The sequence below is a fragment of the Macrobrachium nipponense genome, chromosome 41 (assembly GCF_015104395.2).
Source record: "Macrobrachium nipponense isolate FS-2020 chromosome 41, ASM1510439v2, whole genome shotgun sequence".
Taxonomy (NCBI): Eukaryota; Metazoa; Arthropoda; class Malacostraca; order Decapoda; family Palaemonidae; genus Macrobrachium; species Macrobrachium nipponense.
The window spans coordinates 4,739,526-4,751,620 of NC_061102.1; the positions used below are offsets into that span (position 1 = coordinate 4,739,526).

The window sequence follows — 12,095 nt, forward strand, 5'->3', positions numbered from 1 at the left end:
GAAAGCTGAATCATATAATATGCCCTTTTTCTGAAAGGGAGGTTTGACTCTGCTTTATCTAGGAGCAAGAACACTGCCCCTGGTCCAGATGAGATTCCTTATGAAATGTTTAAACACATTCGAAGAAACACAAAACTTTTTATAATAAGTATTATCAATAGAATATGGGATGAAAGCAGCTACCCTACCATATGGGAATTAGCCACCATGTTACCGTTCCTTAAGCCTGGAAAAGATCCCCTGTGTGCAGCAAGTTACCGCCCATTAGCTTTAACTTGCTGTTTGTGTAAATTGATGGAAAAAATGGTAAATGTAAGACTAATGTGGTATCTAGAGCACAACAATATTCTAACACCTTCTCAGTGTGGTTTTCAAAAAATGCACTCTACCCTGGACATCTTACTGCAAACTTGAAACCTCTGTCTGTGAAGCCTTTGCCTCCAAGCAACATCATGTGACAGTGTTTTTTGATATAGTAAAAGGCATATGACACTGCTTGGAGACATGGGATTCTGAAGACTATACATAATAGTGGTCTACGAGGGTAAATTACCTTTATTTGTGAAATTCCTTTTTACATCGTAGGTATTTTAAAGTTAAAGTTGGCAGTACTTTATCAGAGAAAAGGTGCCAAGAAGAAGGTGGTTCCCCCTTCCCCAGGGCAGTGTTCTCAGTGTAACACTTTTTGCTCTAGCCATAAACAGTGTTGGCAGCTGTCATTCCAAGAGAGGTTTTAAAGACACTGTTTGTGGATGATTTGTCGATATCCTTTGCTGCCACCCGGATGACTGTAGCAGAAAGAAAGCTACAATTAACAATAAATAAAATAGTAAGTTGGGCTGAGAAACAGGGTTTTAAAATCTCTGTAAGCAAGACTACTGCTGTCCACTTCTGTCGGATCAGGGAGTGCATCCTGATCCAGACCTCTATTTGTCTGGCCGTAGAATCCCATGTGTAGAACAAGCACACTTCTTAGGCCTAGTTTTTGACAGTAGATTGACTTGGGTCCCCCATATCAAACATATAAAAGCAAAGAGCCTAGAAGCTTTACACATCTTGAAGGTGCTTTCTCATACCAGTTGGGGAGCTGATAGAAATCTTTTACTAAGGCTTCATAAATCTTTAATCTTGTCAAAGCTGTCATATGGTTGTGAAATATATTCTTCAGCTTCCTCATCTAACTTAAAACTTTTAGATTTCAGTACATCATTCAGCTATTCGTATAGCCACAGACGCTTTCCGTTCGTCACCAATATCTAGTTTGCTAGTTGATGCAGGAGAGATGCCTCTTGAACTCTATCGCCAGTCATCATTACTTCGGTACTGGTTTAGAGCGCAAAGACTCCCCAAATCTCAGGCATTTGCTGTGGCAAATAGAAATATTTTTAATGGTTTTATGAAAGTCATCCAAGGTATCCCATTCCTTTTAGCTATAGAATAAAACAAATTTTAGAGGATACAAATATTAACAAATATCCATTATTCCCTTTGTGTATCCCAGTACTCCTGTCTGGAGGTTACCGGATGTGAAATTCTGCAGGTACTTCAATGGAGCAAAGAGGAATAAATCTGATGAGGAAATAAGGGCAATATTTTTAGATCATGTATCAGAGCATATTGATACATGTTTTATATTTACTGATGGCTCCAAGTCCAATGCCGGCGTTGGATATGGAGTTTATAGCCAATCTTTTAACCGAAGAGGTGCACTTCCTTCTATTGCCTCAAACTTTACAGCTGAATTGTATGGCATCCTAGTAGCACTGGAACATATTGTAACACTCCCAGTGTGTAGCTACACAATATTTTGTGACTCCAAAAGTGCCTTACAGTCCCTGGAAGTCTTTAATACTGATCATCCCTTGGTGTTGAAGATCTTGCAGTGGATCTTCTTGCACCAAAATAGAGGCAGCATTGTTTCATTTTGTTGGGTTCCTGCCCATGTGAACGTATCGGGAAACGAAGAGGCAGACAAGCTAGCCAAATCAGCAGCGCAAACTTTAGTACCGAGAAAATGCCCTGTTCCATATCGTGATACATTTTTTGATATATGGAAATCTGTCCAGTATTTATGGGCACTTCAGTGGGACAGAGTAGGCCCCAACAAAATGAAAGAAATTACTAGACAGACACACCCTTGGAAATATGACCTAATACCAAGGAAGTGGGAGGTTGTATTGTGTAGATTGCGTATTGGCCATACGCGTTTAACTCACGGCTATCTGATGGATGGGGAGAATGAGCCATTCTGTGATGATTGCTTAGTTCCACTGACTGTTAGGCATTTGCTGGTTGAGTGTCCCAGTCTAGTGGAACTTAGGAATAATTTTTTAGCTTATAGTAGTGAAGCAGGTGGTAACTATAGGATGCCAAAACTGTTGGGAGAAAGCATGTGTGTTAATAACGTTATCTCTTTTTATCAAAGAAGCTGGTCTTCTCAATATATCTGACAGCTGTGCTGTCTTAGTATATACATTTTTTTTTTTCTTTTTAATAGTTTTACTGTTATGTGATCAATCACAATTCTTTTTATCGGAATATTATTTATATTTTTATCAGAAATTTAATTTATTTTTTTTAAATAAAATTTATATATCTCTCATAAAGATAAAGTTATTTTGAATGTTATATAATATATTATAAAAGTTAAAAGATCACATTTAGTATTCGGCGTCGGTGACCCTGGTAGTTGTGACGCCAGATAACTCACAATCAATCAATCAATCAATCCGGCAACGTTCACGGTGGGCAAACTCGACCCGGAGTGTACCTCCACACAATTCAGTGAACGTTTGCCTAGAATTCCGGACCCCATGGTTAAGGCGGAATTCGAAGCAAGATGCAGGCTGAGCAGGTCAATTAACTCAGTCACCACTGCAGAGTTGAATGCTACGGTCTTTGCAGATGAGCCTCTGTTCCGGGTTCTGACAAAGTCACTATTACAGGTTTTTCAAACGGACCTGTATGACTTTATAATGGCTAGACGAGCCTGCAGGAAGCATGTCTTTCCTAATGCTTCCATCAGGCATGAGTCGAACAGGCTCATAAAGGCGTCGATCTGGGGTGCCAACCTCTTTCCTGAGGACATGGTTAACAGCGTCCTCAGCGAGGCGGCGAGAGCTAACCAGAACCTTCATGTCCGTTGGGGACTTCCCTTCAAAAGGAAGTTTGAGACCCCCGGACCACAATCCAAAGGTAGGAAGAGGTCTAGGAAGTTCCAGCCTTTCCAGTCCTCTCAGCCTCAGCCAGTAATGCAAGCAGTTCCTGTCTCCCAGATCAACAAGCCTTCGACATCCAAGGCACAGCCACAACAACAGTTTGTTCTGCTACAGAGTCAACCGACTCAACAGCCTTCGAGTTTGGCCGCCCTTGTAACTTCCCCAGCTTTCAACGCCTCCTTTGAATCACAAGGGGCGTTTCAAGGCTTCAATAGGCATGCAAGGAGTAGCAGAGCCAGAGGTGCCTTCTGACAGAGAGCTGGCTGTAGAGGCAGAGGCTTCAGAGGAGGCAGAGGAAGTAAGACCTCAACCAGTCAGTGAGACTCTGCAGGTGGGTGGGAGACTGTTTCTCTCCCAGGACCATTGGACCTTCAGTCCATGGGCCTACAGTATTGTATCGAAAGGTCTGGGGTGGAAATGGAAGAAAGGGCCTCCTCCACCAGACAGTTTTCACCATACTCCAACGACAGACCTGCTAGACTATGCCAAAGATCTTCTTCAAAAGAAGGCAATAAAGAAAGTCAGTCGCCTGAAATTTCAAGGACGTCTGTTCAGTGTACCGAAGAAGGACTTGGACAAACGAAGAGTGATTCTGGACCTGTCCCGTCTCAACTCTTACATTCAATGCGACAAGTTCCGCATGCTGACCGTCTCGCAGGTGCGGACCTTACCTCCCCGTGGGGTCGTCACCACCTCAATCGATCTTACAGACGCTTACTATCATGTACCGATAGCAAGAAACTTCTCTCCATACCTAGGCTTCTAACTAGGAAAACAAGCTTACTCGTTCAGAGTCATGCCATTCGGGCTCAACATAGCGCCCAGAATATTCACCAAACTAGGAGAGACAGTAGTTCAAGGGGTAATGTTAGTAGCTTACCTAGACAACTGGCTCATTTGCGCAACCAACGACGAGGAATGTTGCAAGGCAACAGCCAAAGTAATAAAATTCCTAGAATATCTGGGTTTCCAGATAAACAAGGAAAAGTCCCGCCTCATTCCAGCGTCTCGCTTTCAATGGTTGGGAATTCAATGGGACCTAACCACACACAAACTATCTATCCCACCAAAAAAGCGCAGAGAGATAGCGAAAACTACGAGACAATTCCTCAAGAACAAACGGGCTTCTCGTCGTACCCAAGAGAGAATTCTAGGTTCTCTTCAGTTTGCCTCAATAACAGATGTTCTGTTGAAAGCCAGACTGAAGGATATCAATCGGGTCTGGCAGAAAAGAGCCAACAACAAGTTCAGAGACAAAATCTCCTTGATTCTGCCGATATTAAAGAAAAGACTCTGTCCATGGACAGAAGTCCGGAGTCTCTCCAAATCAGTACCACTACAATTTCCCCCGCTGTCTCTGATAGTTCACACAGACGCCTTTCTGAGCGGTTAAGGGGGCTACTCCCAGTACAAGAAGGTTCAAGGAACGTGGTCGAAAACATTCCGCCAGTTCCACATCAACGTCCTAGAGGCAATATCCATTTTTCTGACCTTGAAACGACTAGCTCCAGTCAAGAACATTCATGTAAGACTAGTCTCGGACGTCGCAGTGATAGTTCATTGCATAAACAGAGGGGGCTCCAAGTCGAGCAAAATAAATCATGTAATGATTGCGATATTTTCGTTAGCAACAAAAAATCATTGGCACCTGTCAGCTACTCACCTGGCAGGAGTACGGAATGTCATTGCAGACTCTTTATCCAGAACAACTCTGCTAGAGTCGGAGTGGTCCTTGGACACAAAATCATTCCATTGGATTTGCCAACAAATCCTGGGCCTTCAGGTAGACCTGTTCGCCACGGAGTCCAATCACAAACTTCCGTGTTATGTGGCTCCCAATCTGGATCCTCTAGCTCACGCCACAGATGCGATATCCATAGACTGGAACAATTGGCAGAAGATTTACCTATTTCCACCAATAAACCTTTTGATGAAAGTTCTGCACAAACTCAGATCTTTCACAGGACAGGTAGCATTGTTAGCACCCAACTGGCTGAAGAGCAATTGGTTTCCTCTTCTACTATAGTTGAATCTCCATCCCACACGGATTCCCAACCCAAAACTGACTCAAATAGTCGTAACCTCGGAACGTCGTAAGCCGGAACCGTCGTAACCCAGGGACCGCCTGTATATATATATATATGCATACATACTATATACATACTATATATACTATATATATATATATATATATATATAGTATATATATATATATATATATATCCTATATATATATATATATATGTATATATATATTATATTATATTATATAATTATATATATAATATATTATATTATATATTATTATAATATATATAATATATATATAATATAATATAAGATTATTTATTATTATTAATATTAATATAATATATAAATTATATATATATAAGTCATATCACATTTCCGTGATTCATATACAAATATCGAGCTACAATGTCCCCCCCTTTTAATATCTAATTCGCTCTACCTCGGAATTAATATATTTTCATATATGCTTAACCGAAGGGGAATTTTTTCTCGATAATAGATTTGCCTGGACCAGGGCGCGAACCTATGGGATCCTTTCAAACCAGGTAACGCTTCACTGACGTTCCTGGGTTTGAAAGGATCCATAGGTTCGCGCCCTGGTCCAGGCAAATCTATTATCGAGAAAAAAATTCCCCTTCGGTAAGCATATGAAAATATATTAATTCCGAGGTAGAGCGAATTAGATATTAAAGGACATTGTAGCTCGATATTTATATATATATATATATATATATATATATATATTATATATATATATATATATATATATATATATATACATACATACATACTACATACATACATACATACATACATACATACAACATAAATAAATACATAACATTACATTACCATCCATACAGACATAAAATTAGCATACATACTACATACATATACATACATATACATACACATATATTAAAATATATATCTATATATATATATATATATATATATATATATTGCCCTTGGCTATAAAAGTGTCATCCATTATTGTCCTACTTTTACCATATTATTGCCTGGTACCCCCTGGTGTCTATTTTATTTTTTTTTTTTACCTCACAGAGGATAAACATTTTGTTCATGTCATAGTTCATCCTGATCCTATTTGCCATGTGTTACTGAATTTTATGAAATTTGTTTTGATAGAATATACGAAATTCATTTTGTAATACTTTCTTTCAGAGTTGATGGAGGAGTATCTCAGAATGACTTTATGATGCAGATGATTGCTACTCTGACAGGAAAGACTGTTGAAAGACCCTGTAACATAGATTCTTCAGCTCTAGGTTGTGCATTTTTAGCTGGTATTGGTGCAGGTATTGTTAATAACTTTGAATTGTTCTATATTGTTTTAAACTACCAAAGATATCTTCCTCAGTCACCATACCAAGATTAAATCACTTCTGTTTTAAAAAGACAGAAACTGTTCATGATTTACTATATATAAATGTATTATTGAATATTTTTTATTCGTATTTCAACTTCAGAGTAGAATTTAAATGACCTGGTGTTGATGTGAGCAGCCACAGGTCACAGTGAGGTATGAGATTCAACAGAGATACTTCGAGTCCATGGAGTGAGTGTAAAGTGTTTTGATTTGAAGTAAAATTATTCAGTAATGTAAATATTGATCTCTTTTTTTTCTCAACAGGAATATGGCAATCAAGATCTCAGTTGGTACCAGCATTCAAAGTAGGTAAGATTTTCAACCCTGATATGGAACTCAGACCAAAACTGTTGGCTGAAATGAAGGAATGGGAAAGGGCCCTCAAACGATTTACTAAGTGGCTTTGAAATAATTCTTGGTGTTCTGGTTAATTGATTTTTTATACTTTTATAGAAAGATACGACCTCAAAGTGTTCATCTCTGTCTTTCCTGAACTACTGTACAGTATTCTGTAAATACTCCCATTGCTATTGAAAAATATTGTTGAAGTTTATGTTGTTATATTTTCATAATTATAACATTGGTAGCAATAGCATTTGTACAATAAGAACCCTCCACTGTTTAGAGGTTACATTTATTCAGATAAATAGAAGATACTGAGAACTGTTTGAGGCAGCCATTTTTGTTATTTCAGTATGTACTATGCCTAATTTAGGAATTTCCTGGTTTCTAACCAAACAGTGAGGAATGAAATATATAATGTGTATTTATAAAAATCATTGCCTTATGCCTTGTTTTGGTGTCTGTATCTGTTCTTAGAAAAATATGTAAGGAGATGCCTGCCGTAAGGGTTAAACTATTGCATCTATCACATACCTTCTTATCATGAATCTTTGATCCTATCTGCTAGGCAAAGACCTGCTCTTGTTCTGTGAAATCATTTTTATTTTCTGTTACATGGTTGCATTACTCTTAACTTTTTCTCAGCATGATAGTGAGTTAATACAATTAATATGTTGGCTTCTTTCTATCTATTCATAAAAATCGTTGCTTAAGCCTTGTTGACACGGCTAGTTTAGCAGCTGCTAGTGCTAGCAACCTGTGAACTACTCTTCTACTTACCCAATGTCAATGAAAACTATCCTAGTGTCAACACTTACTTGCTGGGTAAGTTAATTTGCAGCAGTTACTAAACTAGCCCCATGTCAAGGCTTTAGTGTAAAACATGCCAGAGCTCACACTCCTATACTGTGCATATCGCTTGCTGTACTAAAGTTACCCAAAAGATGGAATTATTCATGAAAGAAGAGGTTTAATTTCTTAGTTCGAATTCCTCTGCTAATTATTTACATGACACCTCTAACCCAGCTGCCATTTCATTTTTTAATAGTATATCTATTTCATTTTGATGTGTCTTGCTGTCATCCCACCAGAATTTATATTTTTCTGTATCACTATGATTGTTTTTGTACAAATACTGGATATTGCTTCCTCTTTTTCCAAAAGTTGGTATTTTGCAGAAATGTTTTTTAATGTTTCATGATGATACTATTATATCACCTTGGTTGAACTTTTCTTCTTCCTTGCTTGGAGTACTGAAGTCCTGTGTGGTCTTTGGGTACTGACTTTCATTTCAGACTCTTGGACAGAGTTATGTTGTCAGTCAAATTAAATTGCCAACTCTTAATGTTGACTTGTGGCATAGACAGAATGTGAGTTCATTATGTTAGTTGCATGAAATGTTCTGATATGACAGACAACCTTAACACTCTTCTTTACCTGACTTTGCTGTTTTTGCTCACAACGCTAAGTATCAGCGTGTTATTTTTTAGTACGTTTAATACTACTCAGTTTGCCTGGAGTTTTATCTTGGCTACATTTAAAATGTAGATTAGCCCAATGCAGAAGGGGAATCTTCTGATCTCCAAATGTTCAAGTAAGGAGCAAATTCATTCCAGCTGTCTCCTGACATCTCATGAATTCAAGCATATCAGATTTTTCTGTTCACTCATATTTATCACCTTTTATAACGTGTCATTCTTTGCGGGTGAACTTTCCTTTTGAGTCATTTTGGGTATACAGTCTGTTGATTCTGTCCATAAGAATTGTATCAGTATGTATTGTGTAAGGAGTCGTCGATTCCAAAAACAAAATTTTTTTTATGGAATGTGAAGAATTGTATAAAAATCTTGGTGCCTCCCACATGCACAGTCTTTTGTTGATTGTAAGATCAGTCAAAGCTGTCGAAATGTAGGACCATATCCATGTGCATATGCTTAAAAAGAGACCTTATGCATATATGCTTAAGAGTTATCCAGTCTACCTTCCAATAGAGGCTTTTTGACAAGGCTGCCAGATATCTTCCACTAACAAGTCTTCCACTTTATCGTTACAATTATGTCAGCCTCTTCCAAGGTTTTCTCCAGTACTTGATCAATTTTCTCAAATTGTGTTCCCTTTTTGGCAAATTTGCCAGGAAGATAATATGGACAGTTTCCAACCTTTTTCTAAGTCTTCCAGTGTCTCACAAGTCTTCCCACTTTTCTTTCAACATCTGAAGTCCTCAAAGTCAGCTTAATTAGCTCACTCTCCCTGGCTACATCAATAAAACCCAACCACCTTCCCTTTCCAATACGTATTTCAAGACGTTACAGTATATAGGCACGAGGCTAATCCTAGCTGCTACTGCTTACGCGTTAACTCTTCAGATCTTCTTTATATTAACTTCTGTCTTAAATTTGTCAAGTTTGTTTTCTGTGTATTACTTCAGAACTCTTCAAACACAGTTTATAGTGCCAATGGCATTGAATACAGAATATATAGTTCTGTTGCATTCACACTAAAAAGGGAGACTGAATGGGTGTAGGAGTTTGAACATGCTTATAGGGAATGCCACTTACTCCAATAGGATCATGTTAAGTATGTACTACTTGTCCTCACTCTTGAACCCAAAGCTTAGACTTACTTAATGGTTTGTAATTGAATAAAGGGTCAGACCCAAAACAAGTGAAAAGAGCCATTGGCAAAGGATAATTAAAAACAGTCTCCAGCTGGCAATCAAGCTAAGAAGTAGTGTTTTGTATTTGTTTGAAATAAGAAAATTAAATTCTGCTGTTTATTCATTTGGAAATACAGAAACAACTGAAGTTCTTATACAATATATTGCTAATGAAAAGCATTCAACTTACTGTGATAACTAACTATGCTAAGTTTCAGCACAATTTTCAAACTGGAAAGTTTTGCTTCTGTGAAGAGGTAGTATTGCAGATTCTCAAATTCAAAGATTCTATCATTTTCATTTTGCATGGTGGTAGATTGCTTACAATATTAACTACAGGTGCAAGTTTTTGCAGAGGTTACTCACTTTTAAAGTTAAAATTGAGATTATTTTTTTACTGTATAAAAAACTGCATCTAGCAGACTGTAACACTGATGAATGTTAATGTTAAAATATGGTGTGAAGTACATAACAAATAAATGGATTTATCAGAGTTTTTAATTAATTTCTATTAACATCCAAATATCCCAAGAAACCAGTGATTAATGAGGGGTTGCATGTAACAGCCTATCGTGGTCTTAGAATGGTGTCTCATCTGGGCTGCCAAGAGTTCACACTCCCATACACATCCTCACTTTGTTCCCCAACCACCCTCTATTACTAAACACTTACATTAAAAAAAACAGTAACCTTCTAATTGCATGAACTGTTCAGTTAAATGCCTGGGATTCTATGAGTGAATGAGACCTGTACTTAAGGTCTGTTTATTATCATTACATTTTCAATTAACCATCATCACTGCTTTCTTAACAAATAGATAATTAACAAATAGATACATTTAACACCAATTTGTTTTGGAAACTTCATTATTTGTACAGTGAAAATCTAATTTTTAGTTGAATTAAAATTGCCTTTTTTTCTATGTTCTACACAAAATACTTGACAACAAATAACTTGCAAACAATGATTGTAGGAATGCATTCCCTTAGGGGTAGTAGTGCCATCAGTGCTCCCTCATGTGGTGCACTGTAGGCATTACTTCAGGGTCATAGCAACACCTAGCTGCTACCACTCATTACTTTTACTGTACTTCTTTTCATATTCTCTTTCTCCTATCGTACTTTCCACCCTCTCCTAACACTTGATTTATAGTGCAACTGTGAGGTTTTCCTCCCGTTACACCTTTCAAACCTTTTACTCTCAATTTCAGCACTGAATAACCTCAAAGGTCCCAGTGCTTGGCCTTTGCCCTAAATACTATATTCAGTTCAATTCTAGGGATGCATCACCTACAAAAAATAAAAAAAATAAACCTACTTTACTCTTTGCTTGGAGAGCAACACAGACAAGATATAGGTACATGTCCTTTCAGTCACTAAAATGAAAATACTATACTTCACAAATAAGTGCTGAGTATAGCTCAAGGGAAACTTTAATTATGGATCATAATGACTGAACCCCAACAACAATTACATTATTGATGAGAATTGAAAAAGAAACCCACAAAATCCCTTTGTAACTTTTTTACTTCTAAGTATTTACATTTAGTTTTACTCCACACTCGAGTACTTTCAGGCCCTGTCTGTGGCCCATTCTCAAGAGATGTTTGGGATGTTAGCCTGGGCCTTGACCCAGGCTAACATCCCAAACATCTCTTGAAAATGGGCCACAGATAGGGCCTGAAAGTACTCGAGTGTGGAGTTAAACTAAATGTAAATACTTAAAAGTAAACAAGTTACAAAGTGATTTTGTGGGTTTCTTTTTCAATCTTCAGAAGAAAACTGAAAGAAGTTTTTGTTTGGTTCATTGATGAGAATGTTTTACTCTGTAAACAGGCTACTAAGTAGATTCACAAAAACTGTGCACCTGATGTCTAGGCCAGTCCCTTACGATGCTCCTCATGGGCTGTTGATAAGCCAATCACAGAGCTGGAAACTCTCAGTCTCTCAAGAGAGTTCACTAAGACAGGATTTATGTTCCACATCTCCAGAAGGATACGTCTTTCAAAAGTATCCCTCAGGAGATGTAGAACATACATCCTGCCTATGTGAACTGTCTCGAGAGACTGAGAGTTTCCAGCCCTGTGATTGGCTTATCAACAGCCAATCAGGAGTGTCATAAGGGACGGGCCTAGACATCAGATGCATGGGTGATGTGAATCTACTATAGTGCATCTTATTATTTAACACTATTGATTCCCCCATTTTCATTACACCTAGAAAAATTACTTCTATTTTTATATCAATGATAACTTGAGAAACCTTTCCCTTTTTAACGGTCATTCTTTAATAAATACTGAAAGCTTGATCAACTTTCACTGCTAATTACAATCAATACAGATCAAGGTCAGATTTATTATGTTGCATTGTTCTGAAGATTAGGTACATCTTATGGAGGAAGAGTTGTCCCTTTTTTTAAATTTTTTTTACTACAGGTACGTCGACCCTTATTCAAGCAC

The 12,095-nt window shown here is 37.7% G+C and overlaps 1 protein-coding gene across 4 annotated transcripts in view; it reads left to right on the top strand.

Annotated features, from left to right (window-relative positions):
* LOC135212444 (putative glycerol kinase 5) overlaps positions 1-12,095 on the top strand; it is a 137,441-nt gene that overhangs the window by 123,560 nt on the left and 1,786 nt on the right. For 3 of the 4 annotated variants that reach the window (XM_064245814.1, XM_064245815.1, XM_064245817.1), the window contains exons 11-12: positions 6,435-6,568; positions 6,904-6,948. In XM_064245814.1, the coding sequence (XP_064101884.1) occupies positions 6,435-6,568; positions 6,904-6,948 (179 nt within the window). Of the gene's footprint in view, positions 1-6,434; positions 6,569-6,903; positions 10,132-12,095 lie in introns of those variants that run through there. The other variant, XM_064245818.1, reaches the window with a different exon arrangement.